Raw genomic sequence first — 24313 nt, forward strand, 5'->3', positions numbered from 1 at the left:
AGATAAATAATATAGATGAAGCAAGTCCTTACATATGCAGAATTATAAATTTTATGCAGAATTATAAAACTACATACCTTCCCCTTATCCCCTGACACCCTTCCCTTCAATTCCCTGGTTGAACTTGATGGACGTATGTCTTTTTTCAACCATACTAACTATGTAACTATATAAAAGTAAGAAAGATCTGCTGGGAGCTGTAATCACTGTCTATATAGAGGACAGGAGCTTCTTCAGGGTCCTGTACAGTACACATATATAGGGGCGTGGGTATTGTTGGGCTCCATGTCAAAGCCACAGTTTGATTATAGATCACCCAGCATAAATCATAAGTACTAAGAACAAGCAATTCACGGGGTTGTGTTCGGGGTGTGCTTATAAAATATAACTTTTAATTAGGTTTATGATAAAAACCACCAAAAGTAATTAATGTGTACGTGACCAGCACCAAAACTCAAATTAAATAAAAACCAGACATCCGGGAGCTAGATAAAGCTTATAGGCAGTAATGCTCAACCCGTGCCACAGTTATGATATACCAACGTTTATACTATAGACCGCCGACGCGTTTCTGCCATCATATAGCGGATGGCGTCATCAGGGAGGTATATATGACAAGATGGTAGCTATATAACAATGAGAGACTCCTGATTAACAGTTCTACTATTGTTGTATACCATTAAATATGCATATATTTCCCCATTGATGCTGTAGGGAAAGAGTCAGGGAAATATTCATATACAGCAGTTGTATTAAGTAGATTCCTGTAAAAGAAGAGGACGTCCACAGTTCAGGGCCAATAGCCAGATTCAAGTCCTGTGAGGGAAAAGCAATGATGACGCTCAATCATTGGCAATAGATATCCCTCTGTGGGGTCTCAGGAGTGAAGACCGCTGGTCTGCCTAAAAGAAAGACACAAATATATATATATTCAAGTCGCGCCCTGAAAAAAATGGACTTAGTGTAGCAAAGTCCCATGCTATACTCACGGTTCCCGTAGTCCCAGGGCGAGCGCGACAACCTGCTGTAGCACAGGGAGCTGGCTCTATCCAGCTCGGCTCGCTACTATGAGCGAGCTGCCGGCGTCTGACGTCACTATCGGTATAGACCGGAAGTATATACGCACACAGCCGCGCCTCCTCCATGATGCACAAACCAGAGGGGGCGGACACTGCAACAGGTAACACGGCTCGTGCCCATGTCTAACAGGCTCCGTCAATGGTAGTGACGATATTACAAAAACACAGCGGGCTTAGAGGCTGGCTTACAATGTATAATACAGAATCGGCTCAATGAAGTAGATACATAAGTCTGCAGTGTGTAGATCTATCAATATGTGTACTATCTACTCATATTAAACAGTGAAATTGTCACCATAAATATGATGTAGGATGAAAATTAGATTAACAAGAGGACAGGCGGAAGGCACGGGGTAGAGGCTCCAGGCAAGACTATAATTATTTCATTAAATTAGATTATTGCACTTTGGGATTGATAGCACACATGGGGTGGTGAATGAGGGGGGAGGCCCTAGTCAAAGATAGGGGATGGATAGATAGCAGGGGCTTAAGGAACCTAGGTTAACCCTATTATTCCCTGTGTTTTGGCCCTAAAGCCTAGGCGGGGTGGCCGCCCTAAAAAGGAACCTCCTGATGCAACCTATCAAAGCTGCCTAATAGTGGTGACCACTATCTCCTAAAGACCTATTAAGGTCTTCCCTCACTACCTGAAGGGGTCACCAGTTAGCCACCACCCCTGTGTCTATAAAAAGCAAACAAAGTTCAATTGCTCATTTAAGCCCTACTGTGTCCAGTCGATATATCAAACGACACTCACGTTTGAGTAGTAATGTATCTAGATCCCCCCCCCCTCTGTGTGGGGGTTACTCTCTCTATTCCTACAAATTTAATGGCATCTAGGCTGTCTTGATGCTGTTCATTTATATGTAGAGCTATTGAAGTATCTCCGTGGTTTCGGATATCTCCGATATGCTCGAGAACTCTTCTTTTGAGCTCTCTAGTTGTTTTCCCTATGTATATCAAGGGACAAGGACAAATGGTAGCATAGATGACATATTTAGATGAGCAATTAATAAACTGTCTAATTGGTAAAGTCTCTTGATGGTAATTCGGTATCTTGTCTGTCTTGAGAATATACTGGCACGCTCGGCAGTGTCCACCCTTGTAACAGCCTGTAGGTTCGCTCAATCTTTCTAGCCAGTTTTGGGAGGCTGTCTCTGGCTCTAGATGGCTCCAGACCACCAAGTCCCCGATATTTTTCCCCCTTCTGTATGTAATTTGGGGGGTTTCTTGTACAATATCTCGGAGGTTCGGGTCCATCTTTAGGATTTCCCAGTGTTTGGAGATTATTTCTCTAATCTGTGGTGCCCTCTTGTCAAATGTGCCTATAATTCTTGCTGTTGGGGATTGAGTCTCCCTATGGCGGGGGATGAGAAGTTCATTCCTTGGGGTCCTCAGTGCTGCCTGGTATGCTTTTGACAGCACAAAATTAGGGTAACCCCTATTTGTGAACCTCTGCCTCATGACATCCGCCTCCCTCCTAAATTCTTATTGCGACGAGCAGTTCCTCCTGAGGCGGAGATATTGTCCCTTCGGTATCCCCCTTTTTAGGGGGCCCGGGTGGCAACTCTCCCACCTCAGGAGGCTGTACGTCACAGTTCTTTTACGGTAAATGGTTCTCTGAACCGTGTCATTGCTGTCTCTGTAAATCTTAACATCAAGAAAATTAATTTCCTTTTCTTGGGTCTCAAATGTAAAGAACAGACCAAATTGGTTCTGGCTGATGGAATTCACCAGTTGTTCAAACTCGCCCTTGTTACCATGCCAGATGAGGAACACATCGTCTATATAGCATAGTCAGGTTAGGGCTTGTTCAGTGAATTGTTCCCTTTCATCATTAAAGAGAGATGTTGCCTCCCACCATCCTAACGTGAGATTAGCATAGCTAGGCGCACAGGGGGACCCCATGGCGGTCCCCCTGATCTGATGGAAAAAGTGGCCAGGAAATAGTTTTTTGTTAGTACAAACTCCAATAACTGAAGTATAAATGTATTATGCTCACGATAAGAATTTCCACGAGAACTTAAATAGTAGGTCATTGCTTGGAGACCCACTTCGTGGCGGATGGAGGAATATAGGGCTTCCGCGTCGATGCTCGCGAATATCATGTTGTCATTCAGTGAAATACCCTCAATTCTCTGTAACAAGTCCATAGTATCCCTTAAATAGGATGGAAGGGATAGGACAAACTGTCTTAGAATTCTGTCCAAGTATATCCCCACATTCTGTGCCAAGCCCCCTATCCCACAGACAATGGGACGGCCTTTTAGAGGCATCAGGCCTTTATGGAATTTGGGCAAGGCATAGAATGTGGGGATAACTGGCTTTTGTGGTCTCAAAAAATCTAGTTCTTTCTGATCTATTAGTTTCTTTTCGAAAGCTGCATTTAGAATGGCAAGTAATTCTTGAGAGTAGACATGGGTGGGATCTGTCCATAATGATTCGTATGTATCGCTGTCGTCTAACAGTCTTCTGCACATACGTATATATTTTAATCTATCTAACAGCACAATGTTCCCCCCTTATCAGAGGCTTTAATTATCAGTTGTTTGTTTTTTTTGCAATTGTGTTAACACCCTCCTTTCAGGGAAAGTCAGATTGTCTCTATTACATGGTTGTGAAGGGGGTATTTGTCTCAAGTCCCTAAGTACTGAGTTTGTAAAGACATCGATACATGATGTATCGCCCAGGGGCGGGAAGTTCTTACTCTTATTCTTGAGGTCTGTGAAGGAACCCTGTCCCTCCACTCTCTCATTGTCCTCCAATAGTGTAACCAGATCCCTGGTTACCAACAGTTCCTCGGGGGACATACCATATATCTGACCCGGTCTTTTACTCTGTAACTTAAAAAATGTATGCCATCTCAGTTTACGCGAGAATAAATTGATATCCTTGGTCCATTCAAAATCATTGTATTCAAAAGTAGGGACAAAAGACAAACCCTTCCTAAGTACGGCTTTCTGTGACTTGGGATGAATTAATTATTTGTGTATCGTCATCTAACGTTTCTGTGGATGGGTTTGCGTCCGTGGTGGAAACCTTAGCTGGTATGGGTCCCTCTCTAAAAAAGGTGAAGAGTAGGAGGCAGAGGGTCCACCACATCCTGGTGTCTGATTGTTATTCCCTCTCCTTTTACCTTTACCTCTGCCTCTTCCTCTATGGCCCCTACCTGATCCCTTATTGCCTCCTCTTCTTGAGCTGGATGATCCACCCTCCGAAACGTCTGTGTCGGAGGAGGAGATCTCCGTGTCAATAGCTCTCTGAGGTGGATTTTGTTCGAGAACGGTGAAGGCCTGGTTTTCCTTGAAGTCCACAAAGTCGCGAACAAATTGATTATGTTTCCGAAGTTTTAAGTTATATTGATGTTTTTCAATTTGATTTTGTATCTGAGATTCTTTATTTACAAAGTCTGGGTCACTCTTTTGTTCTTCAAGCTTTGCAGAAATCGATTCGGTGGTCTGGAGCCATCTAGAGCCAGAGACAGCCTCCCAAAACTTGCTAGAAAGATTGAGCGAACCTACAGGCTGTAACAAGTGTGGACACTGCCGAGCGTGCCAGTATATTCTCAAGACAGACAAGATACCGAATTACCATCAAGAAACTTTACCAATTAGACAGTTTATCAATTGCTCATCTAAATATGTCATCTATGCTGCCATTTGTCCTTGTACCTTGATTTAGATAGGGAAAACAACTAGAGAGCTCAAAAGAAGAGTTCTCGAGCATATTGGAGATATCCGAAACCACAGAGATACTTCAATAGCTCTACATATAAATGAACAGCATCAGGACAGCCTAGATGCCATTAAATTTGTAGGAATAGAGAGAGTAACCCCCACACAGGGGGGGGGGGGGGATCTAGATACATTACTACTCAAACGTGAGTGTCGTTGGATATATCGACTGGACACAGTAGCGCCTAGGGGCTTAAATGAGCAATTGAACTTTGAGTGCTTTTTATAGACACAGGGGTGGTGGCTAACTGGTGATCCCTTCAGGGAGTGAGGGAAGACCTTAGTAGGTCTTAGGGAGATAGTGGTCACCACTATTAGGCAGCTTTGATAGGTTGCATCAGGAGGTTCCAGAGCGGGACCGCACTTTTTAGGGCGGCCACCCCGCCTAGGCTTTAGGGCCAAAACACAGGGAATAATAGGGCTAGCCTAGGTTCCTTAGGCCCCTGCTATCTATCCATCCCCTATCTTTGACCACCCCGTGTGTGCTATCAATCCCAAAGTGCAATAATTTAATTTAATAAAATAATTATAGTCTTGCCTGGAGCCTCTACCCCATGCCTTCCGCCTGTCCTCTTGTTAATCTAATTTTCATCCTACGTCATATTTATGGTGACAATTTCACTGTTTAATATGAGTAGATAGTACACATATTGATAGATCTACACACTGCAGACTTATGTATCTACTTCATCGTCACTACCATTGACTGAGCCTGTTAGACATGCGCACGAGCCGTGTTACCTGTTGCAGTGTCCGCCCCCTCTGGTTTGTGCGTCATGGAGGAGGCGCGGCTGTGCGCGTATATACTTCCGGTCTATACCGGTAGTGACGTCAGACGCCGGCAGCTCGCTCACAGTAGCGAGCCGAGCTGGATAGAGCCAGCTCCCTGCGCCACAGCAGGTTGTCGTGCTCGCCACGGGACTACGGGAACCGTGAGTATAGCATGGGACTTTGCTACACTAAATCCATTTTTTTTCAGGGCGCGACTTGAATATATATATATTTGTGTCTTTCTTTTAGGCAGACCAGCAGTCTTCACTCCTGAGATCCCACAGAGGGATATCTATTGCCAATGATTGAGCGTCATCATTGCCTTTCCCTTACAGGACTTGAATCTGGCTATAGGCCCTGTATTGTGGACGTCATCTTCTTTTACAGGAATCTACTTACTACAACTGCTGTATATGAATATTTCCCTGACTCTTTCCCTACAGCATCAATGGGGAAATATATGCATATTTAATGGTATACAACAATAGTAGAACTGTTAATCAGGAGTCTCTCATTGTTATATAGCTACCATCTTGTCATATATACCTACCTGATGACGCCATCCGCTATATGATGGCAGAAACGCGTCGGCGGTCTATAGTATAAACGTTGGTATATCATAACTGTGGCACGGGTTGAACATTACTGCCTATAAGCTTTATCTAGCTCCCAGATATCTGGTTTTTATTTAATTTGAGTTTTGGTGCTGGTCACGTACACATTAATTACATTTGGTGGTTTTTATCATAAACCTAATTAAAAGTTATATTTTATAAGCACACCCCGAACACAACCCCGTGAATTGCTTGTTCTTAGTACTCCTGTACAGTACACACAGTGTACAAAAATTTAAAATGGAGCCGCCCTCACCTGGTGTCCAAATTAACCCTGGGACAGGTGAAGAGTACAGATCATGTAATACCTCCCGTTACTGTAGGAGGCGCTACCAGACAGCCAGTCAGTGCATACTCTTCAGTAATACAGGGGTTTTACCAGTGAATGCCCATTCTGATTGGTCAGTTCTTCCAGTCATTGACATGTTTCACAGATCTGGACTGTCTGTAGCATTGTATAATGTTTATGGTTACAAAGTTACAATGGTCCAGACAAGACCATTGCATGATGAAACTATTGTATGTTGAGGTTATTGTAATTTGAGGGATCACTTTATATATGTATATATATATATATATATATATATATATATATAATTTATGTATGAAATAGTTCAATATGCTTGTAAATAAAGGATAAATCCACTACCAAATCCTAGTATTTAAATCATCCATAAGCTCGGTGATGCCCAGCATGTGTACACAGAGCCTCTGTGCCCTCGCCGTATTTCACGCTCCTGTGACACACAGCTCAGTATTTGCCTGTTGGCTCCTGGAATTAGTGTAAGTTGACAGATGTGTTTCCTGTCTGTACAATTACTGTCTGTCCACCTCCCTCTGGCAGAGCTAAAGAGCACATGTAAGTACAGTGATACAGCTGAGGGTGCGAAGGAGTGTTTAAGGCTCCAAAGCACCAGCTCAGTCAGAGCTAGGCTCCAGATGGTGTGCATGCACTATTAGCACAGCGCCAGAGTGAGAGTGCGTAGGGCGAGCCCTTTGGCTCTGGTTTAGCTGTCTGTACATGCTGCTTCTGCCAGTAAAAGTAGCACGTCTTCTCTTTGTCAGAGATTTGGTTCGGCGTGAGATAATCTCCTCCATAAAGAATACAGAGCGGCACATAGATTAAAAATGAATGGCCAGACCCTAGCTGACCCCTTCTACCTGCTGATCCTTGGCCTTAATTTATATTCTGGTTTGTGCTGTGTCTATCCAAAGCGCTCTCCTGGGGTCTCTTCTTGTATCCACAATGGTTCATGAAAAATAATCTCTCCACAAACTACCCCAGAGTGTGCTACAATCCAGCTTTAAAAAGTAACCTCTGGGGGCACATTGGATTCTGCAGTTTGGAGATTTTTTTGCAGATATTTGAGAAGACTATGCTGTATATTTTGCTTACTTGTTTATTACCTCGTATATTTGTTCTTTCCATTAATCTTCCATTTTGGAACATCCTAGATCTGTACTGTGCATGCAAGGCTTTGTCTTGACCTGATGAATACCAATTGGGTTAAAATGTATTTGTATATCATTAATTGGGCATTCTGTTAATTGAATGTATGCAGATCTATTGAAGGATAGCAGTGAAACCTGGTGTATTGTTTATTTTTTTTATTTTTTAAAGAAATCAAGATGGTGCAGATTCTCTTTTATATGGCAGTCTCTGAATGATAGTTTTGTTAATATTAGTTACTATTGCACCAGCTACTTTCTCTGCTGAGTTGCATTGAAGATTACCTGTATATGCCACTTGCAGCTAGAAAACACAAAAATACAGCAGAAAAATTCTATGCTGCACCGATTTTGTTGCTTTTATTTGATGCAGTGCGCATCATACCTGGACAATGCTGTATTTTTCACATATGTTGGTGCCTCCACCTACACCGAGTGGAGACAAAAACAAACAAAAAAGGTGGTCCGTGGTGTAGTATATACTGGAAACAAGGAAACCTGTCACCACACCTGTAGTGCCGGACTAACCTTGCTAGGTTGTGCTATAGGATAGGCACAACTCTATATTAGGCATTATATAGACATGAGATTTATAAAAGGAGATGTGCAGTGTGCAGCTCAATACCCCCTATCCGGAAACCTGTAGGTGCAAAAATGGACGTAGACAACAACAAAAAAGGGAGGACTCGAGCGCTGCTGTTAAGGGAGTGACAAAAAGGACATCACCAATGCACAGGACTTTTTTTTATTCACAGATAAAATGATGCTGAACAACGCATTCATGCACTCGCACGCACCTTCATCAGGCCTGAATGTAGGCAGGAGCATCCTGGAAGGAAAACTTGCTGTGCTGGCCGTCCACCTACACTGCAAACCCACCACTAATCGTATTTACCCTAAATTTATTATAGATTATGTGGAATACGAATATCTTTGATGATATATGGAGGCAAAGCTTTTAATCCATGGGAGTCTATGGTGATTTTCTAGGTAAAAAAAAATAATAAAAAAATAAATATATATATATATATATATATATATATATATATATATATATATATATATTTGTTCTTAAAGCCTACCTGTCAGATCCCTAAAAATAAAAAAAAGTTACTAGGTTTATTATATAAATGCAACTTTTCATTAGCTCACAGTGTTAGAAATCCTCTCATGGGAAGGGGCCATGTCCCTCCCTTATGGTGGTGGGAGGTGATTGGTGGATCTGTACATGCAGCCTAGTCATGAGTAATTTCTTGTCCATGGGGACCCCTAGTGGTGGTATTTTTAGGAGCCTTTATTAAATTTCTAAAAATTTTAAACAACCATATTACAAAAGGTCTTTAATTTTCCTCTGTATCAACATATAAAACGTTTTTGGATCTGACAGTGCCTATTTAACCCCTTAAGGACTGAGCGATTTCACGTTTTTGCATTTTCGTTCTTTCCTCCTTGCCTTTAAAAAATCATAACCCTTTCAATTTTGCACCTAAAAATCGGTATTATGACTTATTTTTTGCGCCACCAATTCTACTTAACAGTGACATTAGTCATTTTACCGAAAAATCCACGGCGAAACGGATAAAAAAGAAAAAATGCCATTTTGTACATTTTGGGGGCTTCCGTTTCTACGCAGTAAATTTTTCGGTAAAAATGACACTTTATCTTTATTCTGTAGGTCCATACGGTTAAAATGATACCCTACTTGTATAGGTTTGATTTTGTATCACTTCAGAAAAAAATCTGAAATACATGCAGGAAAATTTATAAGTTTAAAATTGTCATTTTCTGAGCCCTATAACTTTTTTATTTTTTGGTGTTTAGGGTGCTATGAGGGCTCATTTTTTGCGCCGTGATCTGAAGTTTTTAGCGGTACTATTTTTGCTCTGATCAGACTTTTTGATCACTTTTTATTCACTTTTTTGTGGTATAAAAAGTGATCAAAAATGCGCTATTTTGGACTTTGGAATTTTTTTGCGCGTACGCCATTGAACGTGCGGTTTTAAAAGCGGTATACTTTATAATTCGGACATTTCCGCATGCGGTGATACCACAAATGTTTATTTTTATTTACACTGTTTTATTTTGTTACTAGGAAATGCGTGGGGATTTAAACTTTTAATTCAGAAGGGAATACCTGAAAGGGTTAACTTTTTTTCAACACTTTTTTTTTTTTTTTGCGAGCAATACAATGGCTGATTGCATACACAGATTGTTGCCTTGCCGATGCATGGCAACAAGCTGTGTAATCGACGGTTGATTGCTCCAGCCTGTAACTCAGGCATGGAGCAATCAATCAGAGCCGGGACGCCGACGCAAGAAGGTAGGGACCTTCTTCTCTCCGGGTAGCTGATCGGGTAGCTGATTTTATCGCGATGACCCCGATCAGCCTGACTGAGCAGCCGGGAGGCATTTACTTTCACTTTCGATGCGGGGCTCAGCTTTGAGCGCCGCATTGGAAGGGTTAATAGCGCGTGGCCGAACGATCGCGGCCGCCCGCTATTAGCCACGGGTCCCGGCTGTAAATAGGCACCGGGACCATCCCGCTATGACGCTATATGACGTTATAGACAGGGACCGGACTTAGGACGTATTCATACGTCCTATGTCCTTAAGGGGTCAATGGGTACATCACTATCAGTTTAGGGTAACAATGGGATTAAGAAGTCCAGCCCCGCCTCCTTGACACATGGCTGAGAAATTAAAAGGTGATTTTATTAATTTTTGCATCCTCAATCGGTTCCAAGAAAGGTTTGCTTTAATACCCCAACAGCTATTCAATAGTATCTAAAAACTGAGACACAAATACAGCTGACAGATTCCCTTTAAGCTGGCCATAGACTTTAAATAACTGCTGACTGTAATCTCTCCTGACTGGCAGAGGCTTATCTCTGCCAGAACAATAGGATCGGGCAGAGAAGAAAGAGCACACCTGACCCTGCTCTCCAACTACGTTATTTGACGACGGTGTTAGGCCGCCATATTCTCTGAGGGTTGTCTGAACTTGCAGAAGTTGGTGGGTTCAGTATATAGCACTGATGAGACCCAGTCACATGATGTATATTACTACAGAACGTACAAGGGAATACAGCACCGATCAGATATTGTCAAATATTTTCATTACAAACATCATTTAGGTGCCCGGACAGTGTTATCCTGCTGATACAAAGCCTAATACAATGCTTGCTATGCTCCCCAGTGCACCCAAATGCTGTACCACAGAGATAATTGTGACATGACTATAGTCACCCCAAAAAGGTGTCCCCCCCCAAAAACAAAATTATGAGCAGACGGGGCCCTGTACAGTGATTACTGTTATAAATAGCTTCACAGAATATAACTGTGCACAGACGGTGCCTCTAATAGTAATTGTTGCAACACACAGTTCCTCCAACGGTAAGGTTAGGTTCACACTACGGAATTTCCAGACGGAAAAATTCTGTCTAGAGATTTCAAGTGCGGCCATAAGACGGCGCTAGGACCGCGTGGACATTGCCATCCCAAATAGACTGCAATGTGTTCCACGAGTAGATCCTACCATTTAAATACTGTTCAACAATGTAGGTACGGGATTACAGAGGCTGGCCTAATTTTATAACACAATACCCTTTTAAGATATAACTTTTATTTATACTATGTTAAAATACACCAATGTGAGAAAAACGCATAAGGGCTAGTATGCCACAAAAAAGAAATGTATGGTGTATATCTATGACAAAAAGACAAAGAATGTACATACATATACCATATAGGGCAATTGTAACAGTCAAAGTAATCACTCACCGTTTTGGAGAGGCTTCAGACGTAGGATGTTGGAGTCAGTACTGACGTATAGTAAATGCTTCTGGTGGAGGAACAGCATGAATAAAGATATAGATTACACAAAATTCTGTCCTTAAATCACTCACTCCCACAATCACCCTACCTACCAGTGGAGGATGAGCCCCCACTTCAATCGCCGGCTGCCCACTATAGGGCCCTAAGATACCCTATTGACCGTATAACAAATACTCTAATGATGATGCATCACCATTTACAAATCTAGAAAATAATAGTGAAAAAATTGCAAACAATGTGCTGAAAAATATTATAAAGATATATACAATAAAAACTCCTCAACTCATTTTCCCCCCATTCAAGGTGGTAACATGTAGTAGTAGTAGTAGTAGTATAGGTTAGGCAATAAAAGGATGTAAAATACATAATGCATGGTGTCCAAACAGCACCCCTGCCTGCGAGGTGCACATAAATGTCGTGCATCCCTGAAGTAGATCTACTTGAAGAAAAAGCGCCACCATTATTCAGGCAGAAATTTGAAAGCAAATTTTCCATTCACAAATTCTGCTTAAAAAAATTACCAACCCATGGACTCGCATGTACATTTTAGTAAGCAGAAATTCTGTCCACAATTTCAATGTGGAATTGCAGGCAGAAATTCTGTAGTGTGAACCTAGCCTAATGGGACCAGCTGGTGCCCTAACAGTATTAGTGTTCTCAACAAAGATCTTACCAAGCAGATAGACAGTAATAGTGCCACACAGTGCAAATCTAAATGAATTGTACTTAATCAGTTTGTCCAAAACTATTTACCAGATTGCCTCAATAGCATGTAGAAATGTCCCATTAAGTGCCCAGTCTCTCTCCCCCCCCCCCCCCCCAAAAAAAAAAAATGTGCCAACCAGGGTGTCCACAAATAAAAAAAAAAAAAGGTGCTGCTTAATATTCACAGACTTCTCCAGCAAGTAGTGTTGACCTTAAGCACAGTGCCAAACCATGTGTACAAAATAAATAAAAGCTAAAATACTCGCTTAACCCTGTTCCCATGTTACTTAAAGCAGTGCAGACTACAGGCCCTTTCTGGCCTGTAGCTTGATCAGAGTATGGGGCAGGTCAGTCTGCAGGGCTAAAGTTAGTTGTCTGGAACTTTCGGTTCCCAAAGTCCACCACCATTGTTAATTTTAAGTTGACGCCTGCCATTAATTCCTGATATATGTGGATCGATTGGTTGCCAACCCAGGCACTTTAACATTTTTGTCTTTATAAGATGGTTCTCGTGACTCTTTTGTATAGACAGCTTCTCCAGGGATGAGCTGATACTACTGGACCAGCTCCTGTTAGTTCATTCACTTATACATTTCCCTTACAGGTAACAGGCCGTGCAATAATAGAGGTTGGATATATAGATCTGCAGATTATTAGTAGTAGTAGTAGTAGTATTTTATTTAGCTATTTGCTACTATAGAAAACCAAGCCACATAAAAGTCAACTCCAGAATAATTTTATGATTATTGTTGAATGATTTGGTCTCTAAATTAACAAAAAAAAAGTGTGTGTATATGTATGTATGTGTGTGTGTTACATCTATATTTCAACATTTAAAGCTGTCTCTGTTCCCTTATTGGTAGGTTAGATTTTGAGTGTGAATTCTTAGTAACACAGACATATTGATCACAGTAGATTATTGACAAGTGACTGACCTGTGGACCCCTTGTATGCCCCCGGTCACCGCCATGCTGCTTTGGAAACCCTTTATAAGCCAGGAACACATTGGGCAGTAATTGACAGGGTTATTGAATGTCACTGAGACCTGTCCACATGAAGTCTGCCCCACTATTCATCTCCATGTACATTGTAACCATGAACATCTCCGAGCAGTGAATCAATATCACAATCAATTATCAAACCGCCGCTATCATGTGGCTCAATGGACATTGCTCGGCCTGTAACAGACGTCAGTGATCCAGGGAAATATCAGCTATCCGGCCTCATTTTTTTTCCACGCTCACAGCAAATATTTCCAATTGATCATGTTTGAATGTTGTTGTTTTTTTCCTCGTCTCTCTGTGTCCCCCTGAGAGAGCAGAGCGGAGCGCGGTGTGTAGCTGATCAACTCCCTCGCTCCCCAGAGTCCTGATCCTTTGTAACCTCATAAAGATCCTGACTAAAGCGGCATCTTTCCTCCTGGTTCACTCCAGCAGTAATTCTGTTTTCATGCACACCAATTGTGTTCATTATGTCTGATAAAATATTAAATGCTTCCAGTGTTACAAACCAGGGTAGAACCAAGAAAATTGCTCTTTTAGCTGTAATGCCATTGATTTGCCATTATTGGGCCGCAGTCCTGAGCCGGGCAATTAAATAATGAAAAGGTAGTGATCTTGAGGGAGTATGAGATATCAGAGGGTCTTATTTTTGTTCTCCACACGTCTTTTCCAAACATTTTTAATAAACTGTGTGACGAGTAAGCTAAAGATAACAAATGCTATATATGTGCTAGAAAAAAAGATATAGTAATTGTATTGTTATGAAGCACAGTAGTATTTATTGTTCTTTCCATCAATTGTGCCTGCAAGGGAGGCTGCATTATGGCGGATTATGAGGCTGAGTTATGATCATATACACCTATAAGGCATAACATTATAACCACCTGCCTACTTTTGTGAAGGTTGCAGAAATGTGAAAATCTGAGGCCTGGGCACCACAAAACCTTTTTCTTCAAACGATTCCTGAATAATAGGACATTTTTCTGTTAAAAGAAGCCACAGCCATTAGAAAATATTGCTGCCATGACTTGTACAGTGTTTAGGTAGATGGTAAATGGCTATCCATATGATGTACAAGAAAATGTGATTCATCAGACCAGGCTGCCTCCTTCCATTGCTCCATGATCAAGTTGTGATGGTTAAATCCCCATTGTAGGTACTTTGACCTGAGAACGGGGATCAGCATGGGCGCTATGACTGACGTTTGGTTACCCCCATGCCGTCCCCAGCAGGAAGCAGCGGCAGACATGCTCCTTCCATGTATCTTTATGGGATGTAGGGGGGGAGTTGCGGGGGGGACAGAACACCCCCTTCCAGCAAACTGTTGCAGCCCCATACAGATCACGAGGGGCCCCAGTGGTCGGACACCCTGCAATCTATAACTTATCCCCTATATCCGTAGGATGCACTACAGTTCTTCTTTAACTATTATAGTTTTTGTGCTATAGTAGCTCTTCTGTGAGATTTTACCAGTCGGGCTAGCTTTTGGTTCTTATGAGTCTTGGATACCCATGACCCTGTCACGGGCTGATCGTTCTTGAACCACGTTTGGTAGGTACTATCCACTGCATACCATACAAAATCTGCCATTTTGAAGATGCTCTGACCCAGTCTTTGGATAAATGATATGTGTCTGTCCATATCTATATATCTACTGATAGACCTACTCACACACTGGTCAACAGGAACATCTAACATGCAAAATTATCCTAATAAAGTACTAGACTCTAAGTCTAAGGGCACTGACCAATGTTGATGTTGTCGTGCCATAGCTGCACTTTGACAGTATGCTGATGCTATGCATGATGGGGGCTCATTGCATTGCATTTCATGGGCATTCATTGATTTCAGTGAACACCTTGTTATCATGATGGGGCATTGTAAAAGAATTGAATACTTTGTTCCGCTAAAATTCTAGCTTATCCATACCATGTGATGGGCACTGATGTTTGAGTGGAACTATTGATAATGTACTAAAGGAACATGCCAGGACAAACTAAAACACTGCTTTAGTCCTGGCATAGTTTACAAAACATGGCGGCCTTAGCCTATATGTGTTCATTGGTCGTGGCGTGAAGTGGGTTAAGCTATCATACCACACTCCCCCTGCGGAATGTTTTGTAGCAAAGCACTCATATTTTACCCACTCCATTAATAATCGTAGTGTTGCATTGTTTTTTATTTATTGCGTTACTGTACTGAACGGGTGAGGTAGCATAATCCATGTCTCTTTAGTGAGGAAAAACCTATTTGTGTAAGAACAGACAAAGTAAAAGTTCAAGGAGAATTTCCAGTGACAGCTCAGGGAGAACACTTATAATCTGGTATAATGGGTGCAATGAGTAGTTTGTTAACACAATAGCAGATTATGGCAGGCAGTAGATCAATCATCTGGCTGCAGGACCTGAGCCGCATACAAAGAGACTCCATCTTACTCCTTTTCAAACAATGGGATCTTTTTATAGTGATACATATATTGACAGCAGTATATGAGTGATGTATGAACCTTTCTGCTACAGTTTTGGACGCAGTCTGCATTATTAACTGCATAGTGTGACTGAGCCCAGGAGTCACTTAAAAAGAATCTATCATAAAATGGACTATTGTGTAAATGAAGGTTGTATGTTTTTTCCTTGTATCCAGGCAGGCTTACTGTATACTGTGCAAGTGAGAGTGTATATAAATATATATCAGTGATGCACCGAAAGGGAAATTTTTGGACGAAAACAAAAAATGCATTGCCCTGCCCACTTTTTTGTTAATTTAATAAAATTTTACAAAAAACTATATTATTAAAATATTTTTAGTTAAATACATTTGTTAAACCAGTACTTTGTTTTGTGCAGCCACCAATTGTACTGTGTAATGACATCACTTATTTTACCACCAAATCTACAGTCAAACAAGAAAAAAAATATTTCTGGGGAGAAATAAAAAAAATAAAAAAGCAGTGTTTCTACGCACAGTTTCTATGCAGTGCACTTTTCACTAACAATGACACATTAACTAAATGTTATATTTTACTACATAAAAATTCTGGGGGAGATTTATCAAAACCTGTGCAGAGAAAAACTGCAGTTGCCCATAGCAACCAATCAGACTGTTTAATTTTTAAAAGGCCTCTGAAAACTAAAAGAAGCTGTCTGGTTGCTATGGGCAACTACTCCATTTTTCCTCAGCACGTTTTGATAAATATATATATATATATATATATATATATTTATCAGTATTCTTGAAATGCATCTTCTTACCCCTATAACTTATTTTTCCATGTATGGGGTTGTATAGGGGCTTATTTTGTGTGCCGTAATCTATATATTTTATCAGTAACATTTTTGTTTTGATGGGACTTTTTGATCACTTTTTATTATTTTCTGCTACATGAAATGACCAAAAATCAGCAATTCTGGACGTTGGTATTTTTTTTATGTTTACGTCATTGGCCGTGCAGTTTCATTAAAGGAAAACTCCGGATGTAACGACTTATTCCCTATCCTAAGGATAGGGGATAAGTGTCAGATCGAATGGGGTCCGACCGCTGGGCCCCCCCCGCGATCTCCTGCATTGCACCCTGGCTTTGCATGAAAGGAGCCTTTTCGACCACAGCACAAAGCTGCAGCCAACATGCTTCCTCCATGCAGCTCTATGGCAGAGCCGGAGATTGCCAAGAACAGCGCTCTGGCTCTCCCATAGAACTGCATGGAGGGGGCATGTCTGCTGCAGCTTTGTGCTGTGGTTGAAAAGGCTGCTTTCATGCAGAGAGCCGGGGCGCAAAGCAGGGTATCACGGGGGGCCCCAGCGGTCGGACCCCATGCGATCTGACACTTATCCCCTATCCTAAGGATAAGTTGTAATGTCCCGGAGTTCTCCTTTAACATTATATTTTAATGGTTGGGATATTTATGCACGCGGCGTTACCAAATATATTTATTTTTGTTAACTTTTATTTGAAAAAGGGGGGTGATTTAAACTTTTATTTAGGGTAGGGGCTTTTTTACAATTATTCCCTTAATTTATTTATTTTTTCTTCCCATTGGGCTATGTTTTCCACCGTGTGCCTCCAGTTGTTGCAGAACTACAACTCTCAGCATGCCCAGACAGCCAGAGGCTGTAGGGCATGCTGGGAGTTGTAGTGTTGTAACAGCTTGGAGACACACAGATCACTCCTGTGCTTGTAGACACTGAACAATGTTGTGCCATAGGAGCCTATAGCACATCACTGATCTGTGATCAGGCTACCTGCATTATTGGAGCGCTGATCGGACTAGCCAGAGGCAGATAGGGAACCTCCACCCGTCCTCTCAGCTGATCGGGACCCCGTGGGTTTTGCCGCGGGTGTCCCGATCTGCTCCACTGAGCTACCAAAGATTGTTTTTTGCCATTTTAGACACTGCGATCAACTTTGATCGCGGCGTCTAAAGGGTTAATGCCAGACATCACCCGGTTCGGTGATGCCCAGCATTAGCCAGTATGAAGCAAGCTCAGCTCCTGAGCTCCCGTCATACACCCGGCTGCAAGGCTGCGCTGTATACATACAGTGGCCAGTTGTGGATGGGTTAATTCACCTCCTCTCAGCGCTCGGCACTGCTGGGAGGAGAGACAGTGTTCTAAGGGCTCAGACGGGACCTGACCGAAGGAGGGGGGGGACATGCTACAGCACAAGGAGTACTGCAGTCTCACCGAGCTCCCTTCCACGACCAGGGACACACGGGAGGAAGAGGCAGTGTGGCGCCGGAGAGAGACGGCAATTCTAATTAATTAAATACCCCATTACGCCCTGTACCCTTTACAAACTATGGGACTATTTTTTTTTTGGGGGGGGGGGGGGAGGGAAAGCTTGCATTACTCTGCTTCACTTATCGTGTTCCTGCTGGTACTTAGCGCTTACTGTGCGTCTTCAGCTGGACTTGCTTATAAAAGTTCTAAGCCGAATATGTTGGAATATCGGTATAAGTTATCATAAGGTATAGGTTCCAGATTATCGGTATCGACCCTAAAAAAACGATATCGGTCGATCCCTGATACTAGGGGGGAAAAAAACTTCCTTTCCAACTCCAGAACAAATATCCGAATAAATCCCTGGATCAACGTTCTGTCCCCATAAATCCACTATCCCTAACCTGTAATATAATTATTTCTCTTCAGAAATGGATCCAGGCACCTTTGATTGAGCTTACTATGACATCTTCCTCTGGGAGAGAATTCTATAGTCTCACTGCTCTTACAGTAAAGAACCCTCGTCTGTACTGCCCCCTGATATTTATATATATATATATATATATATATATATATATATATATATATATATATATATATATATAGTAACAGATGAGGAAGCTCTTGTTCTCATATCTCGTTCTCAGCTGAGCTGTGATAAAGACATTGTAGACTGAAAATAAAAGGGGATGTGACTTTGTGGGAGGGGTGTGGCCTACAATAATGGGCCGAAAATAAAAGAGGAAGTGTCTTGCAACCTGGACTGACACACTCTCCCAGAGATACAGAGCTTGTGAAGTAAGCTACCAGAAGTCCCATAGATTTGCATGGGTCTTCAGACCAAAACCTCCACGTTTTTACACGTGGGTTAAGGTTAATTTAATTACCCCATATTTTTAGTTGACATTAGTAAAGTGTATTTCATCAAAACATATCCAGCCATTTGGAAGTGATGCTGAAATATACACACACATTGAGACATACCGTATATATAATGTCAGTGTTATAAATAATTATATTATAGTGCTGACAGGTTCCTTAGTGCATTGGTCTTTATTACCATTGTAACTCACAATATAACCTCAGTTTAATATATCCAGTGTTTCAAAACACTTTTGTGACAAACATAACCGTGACACATCCCACTTTTCATTCCATGGTATAGAATTGGTTCACAAGCAGAAACGAGGTGGTGATAGGGTTAAAACCCTTCGCAACAGAGAAATCTTTTGGATATATAATTTACGCAGTTACCAGCCGTATGGTCTAAATTTTAGATCTGATATTATTCTGTATTATGATTAGTCCTACACCTCTTTTCTGCAATATTATACCAATTCCACACTTTACCTTTAATTATGCAGCATTTTATTATGTTAGCATACAGAACTCTGTAATATGCAACATAACTTATTTGTATTTGTGCTTTTGTGCATGTTTGTAACATTTTCTTGTTAAGCTTGTTTGATGTTTTCACAATGTTCGAGCTATTGAGGGTTAATGGACTTTTTTTCCATTAGCCAGTCAAGCTGCACCTGTGAAACACCATATAAAAAGGTGGCTAATCTCCACCCAACTATCTGTTTGACAAAGGGTCACGTGACCCGAAACGCGTCACATCCTATCCGGAGTACCGGTATGTGTACTATCCTGTTACCTTTGTATACCTCTTGAATAAATCTGAAGACTGTGCGCTGGCTCCTGCTTTCTTTTCTTCAACCTCAGTTTATATTAGAGTGGAGGAGGAAACCTGAAAACCTGAACAAACAGAGAGAAATCATACAACTCCCGTGCTGATTTGCCTAATCGAATGTAAGCCCAAGATTCTGCAGAGCAGCAGTGCTAACCGCTGATCCACCTTGTAGTTAGCTGTTAAAGCTCCCCCTAGTGGTGGCTGCAGGACGCTAGCATGTTGTCTATTACATTTATGTCTATGCATGGGATTTTGCCAACTTACCGGTATATGTTATGGGAGGTACAATGGTGGTGTGAGTGCACCCTCTATTCCCCAGGGAACTATTAGGCTGCCATGTGAAAACTTATTTTAAAACTAATTTTACACAGGTCAGTTTTTAGGTTGCAGTGGAGTCCAAAAAGCAGAATATTTTTGTTTTTCTTTTGAATCCCCTTATTTACACACTTAAAATTTTTCTTTTTATTGAGATACACGATTAACAACCAAAGCAAGATCCTGCTCAACATCTGGTTCTAACAGTCTTGTGTGGTTGATTGTTTAATACCTCCAATACCAAAGCATGTGTGCTAGGAAAAGTGTTCAGGGCCAGAACTTTGGATTATAGCAAATGAGTTTAGTCGGTGTGGACAATGGGCATTACCTCGAAATAATTGGCAGTGTAGTCTTTAAGTAATGAGAGGTGATTACTTGCTTGAGGCTACGCCTTAAGACCTGACTGGCATACAGAAGACAATCTCGAGACAAAAGATATTAACATGAAACTTGGCACACATGTTACTTATATGTCTACAACAAACACAGGATAGGTAATTTAACCCTCACTCACCCCCATTGGCCAGGGTCAAGGTTTTTGTTTAAAGTCCCATACAAGTCAATGGGAAATATATGTTACTACATAACTTCCAAACGGCTGGAGATATTTCGATAATACTTGGTCACATGTTACTTATATGTCCACTTAAAATATAGGATACTTAATTTAACCCTTAACTACCCCTATTTGTGAGGGTCGGGGTTTTTGTTTAAAGTCCCATGCAAATCAATGGGAAATGTATGTTGCCACATAACTTCCGTACGACTGGAGATATTTCAATAATACCTGGTACACATATTACTTATATGTCAAATAAAAAGATATGATAGGTAAATTAACCCTTACCTACATCCTTATATAAAAGATGAGTTTTTGTTTCAAGTCTCATGCAAGTATATGGGACTTCCAGTACCTTACTCCACAAGCTCCGCATCTCCTGGTGAATGTGTCAATCCGGCTTGCAAGCCACACCCCATCTCACAGACACCCCCACATTTTAAGCCCCACCCCTTTTTGTGCATCGGTCTGGCTTGCAAATCACGTCCAGTCCCACAAAGCCACGTCCCCTTCTATTTTCAGCTTACATTATCTTCATCACAAATCAGTCCCACCTGAGGACAGGATATGAGGATGGGATATGAGGTCTGGATATGAAGACGGGATATGAGGACAGTATAGGTGGTCAGGACATGAGGTCAAGATCTGATGACGGGATATGAAGTCAAAAGCTTCCTCCTTTGTTGATTTACTTCTCCGACAAGGATTAGGAAGGAAAAACCGGGTAATGCTGGGTACTCAGCTAGTTTATTATAAAGGGATATGTGAAATCTGCAGTGGTGCAAAAGGTTGTGTAAAGCCACAGGTAGAAGAAAGATGATGCACAGTGAAGATTTATTATGCCATAGTGTAGTACATGGATACGTTTCGGCACACTGAAATGCATCCTTGTACTACACTATGGCATAATAAATCTTCACTGTACATCACTGGTGAGTGCTGGGTATCGTCTTTCTTCAATATTTATTATAAACTAACAGTAACACCTACTTAAAATGGGCTTTTTTTGCCAAAATATAACTAATGTATATGTAACATAAAAGTAATTTTCTGATATTTTTTTTGGCAGTTACGGGAACTGGTCGGCATGTGCATTTACCCAGATCCAGACCAAAGGCCAGATATTGGTTACGTTCATCAGATAGCAAAACAGATGCATGTGTGGACTTCAAGCACATGAAACCATGTCAAGGAAGATGCCATACACCTTAATTATAAAAACTTCTTGCAAGAAGCGGAGGCCCCAGAAGATCCAGCAAGAGCAGTCTCTTCAGTGGTGTGGCCAGCCCTGGCTATAAAGGATTTTGTAGGCCAGGACTCAGGTGACAATTCTGGGAGAAAAAACAAAAACTCATATATAATGGATTGTAGAAGTAATATTGCAAACATAGAACCTCTCGAGAGTTTTGTGTGATTTAGGTTAGGATGAACGAGGTACCTTCCAGGAGTACCCAAATATAAGTTAGAATGTGAACGTTAACATAATTCCTCCAGTGAACTTGTTCTAGTGTATAGAGACTTTTTTTTTTTAGGTTGTGTAGTTTCATGAACCCATTTGCTGTTGTTCACTCCCAGCATCTGGACGTATAAGTGTATCAATTATATATATCTATTTTTTGCAAATTATTAGTTATTAATCCTTAATTCTAATGTGTTACGTTTTTTTCTTCTTTGGGGGGCTTGAATAAGAAATGTTACCCAAGAACTGCGCCAGTGGCCTTCTATTGGATATGGCCCCCTATGTTAAGAGGTCACTGTAGCTTTGCATCTAACTTTTTATTACAAAGACAAGGTTTGCCAAATGTCACCATAGAAGCAGTGTTAACCCTGTAGTGGACAATCCAGAAAAATAAGGAAAACAAGTCAAGAATTGTTTAACTGACTGGATCACTAAGCAATGTGAATTCTGAGAAAGTTCAACATATTGAAGGAATTCCTCAAGCTACCGGTGAACTGTAACCCCCAGCAGGCTATGAGAAAAAAAAGAGAATCACAGAATCCTATACAGGCTTGTAAAGACTTGCTGTTACAGTATCTGCTGCAATGTTTATAACATATTGCTTATTCAAGCTGTTATTGTAAGGCTGGAAAAACAAGACTTTGCTAATAAACCAATACTTCATACTTTGTATTTTTCCAGGGAAGATTTTTCTTACACGTTTGTGATCCAAGATGCAGAATCTTTAGATTCAAACATATCCATTGGAATTTGTACTTTCCCGTTATTTACATTTATTTTTATAATATTTTTTTTTTTAAGTTTTCTACAGTATTAAGCCATTAAAGTGAATGTTCAACTTTTAATACTATGGGGTTCCAGGGTTCGGTGCATGAAGACACAAAAGATACAATTCTGTTTTAGCTGCCACTAAAGAAAGTTTACTGCATACTATTTATTTACTTTAAGATGATGTCTAGTGCTATGAAATCTATTCCCTATCCACAAAATAGGCGATAAATGTCTGATCGTGGGCTGAGCTGCTGTGTAGGGAGCGTTTCAAACACTGCAGGTTTGCTGGTACAAACACTCCCCCCTTAATTCATTTCTATGGGAGAGGCGGAGAAATCGATCAGACATTTATCCACTATCCAATACATTTATTAGCACTGGACTACTTCTAGTGCATGCATTTTGTTTAGAGAAAAGATCTGTTAAATCGGTAATCCATTTTATAACACTAATCCCCTAGACATGAGAAGGGTCCCAGCAGTCTGTCCCCCAGTGATCTTTACAATGGGGTTAGTGTGAACTATATCTCATTGCTTTACTAGTGAATAGGGTTAAGTTATAAATACCAGACACACGATACAAGACTCAAGTGGCATCTATTTTAATTCCTATCTATTTAATGCTGCATTTTTTTTTTATGTAAATATTCTATATGACCATGTAAATAATCCAATAGGTTAACCTTAGCACTATATTATGGACTGCAAAAAGTGAAGCTTATTAGAGAAGATATTCTCTTAAGGGTTTCTTATCAGCCTTTCCTTCTACTCCTGAACTTTATGGACTAATTTCCATACATACAGCTCAGTTTCCCTCCATTAAGGTAGTAAAACACTAAAGGGACAGATCTCATTGTTAGAGATGCCATATCTGTGCTGAAGCTGAATAGGAAAAAGTTTCCTGCAGTGTTAACCTCAGCCTCAAACTTTTCATGAGAAAAACCTGATGAGACAACTGATACATATTTGCTGACAACAGATTTCTGTTAAACAAATATATATATATATATTTTTTTTTTATATGGTCATAGCATAGGCTGATAAGAAACCAGTTGGAGAATAACTTATTTAACCACTTAGGGACCTAGGGCGTACTTGTATACCCGTGGGAATTCCGATCCCCACTGCTCGCCGGGCGGGGACCGGACCAGGATGTCTGCTGAAATCGTCCCATGTCGGCGATCACCGCAAATCAAAGCAGGAGTGAGGTGGCACAAACTCCACCTCGCGATCGCGTGATTGATCGGTCCGGACGACCCATCAATCATCAAACCTGTTGGGAGGTGATCAGGCAAGTCCATCGGGGTAGGTGGGAGTCCCTGGCATTGAGGCCGAGGGTCCCTGGAGTTAGCGGTAGCACCGTCCTGAGTGGCAGCGGCCGGATACAGCAGGAGGTGAGTTGTTTGCCTCCTGCTGTTGCTAAGCAACAACTCCCAGCATGCACAGCCAAATGGCATGCTGGGAGTTGTAGTTTTGCAATAGCTGGTGGCAAAAGTACAACTCTCAGCATGCCCTTTGGCTGTTTGTGCATGCTGGGGCTTGTAGTAATGCAACAGCTGGAATCACACTGGTTGGCTGAGAAAAGTAACTGTTTTGCAACCAATGTGCCACCAG

At 41.3% G+C, this 24313-nt stretch overlaps 1 protein-coding gene across 4 annotated transcripts in view; it reads left to right on the plus strand.

The window, feature by feature from the left end:
• The window catches only part of LOC130344234 (serine/threonine-protein kinase Nek6-like), a 211918-nt gene extending 189333 nt beyond the window's left edge, over positions 1 to 22585 (plus strand). For all 4 annotated transcript variants that reach the window (XM_056554405.1, XM_056554403.1, XM_056554406.1 and 1 more), the window contains one exon: positions 21540 to 22585. In XM_056554405.1, coding sequence (XP_056410380.1) covers positions 21540 to 21650 — 111 coding nt within the window. In that variant the 3' untranslated portion in view covers positions 21651 to 22585. The remainder of the gene's footprint in view (positions 1 to 21539) is intronic.
• Positions 22586 to 24313: the final 1728 nt, after the last annotated feature.

Source organism: Hyla sarda, unplaced genomic scaffold (genome assembly GCF_029499605.1).
Source record: "Hyla sarda isolate aHylSar1 unplaced genomic scaffold, aHylSar1.hap1 scaffold_71, whole genome shotgun sequence".
NCBI lineage: Eukaryota > Metazoa > Chordata > Amphibia > Anura > Hylidae > Hyla > Hyla sarda.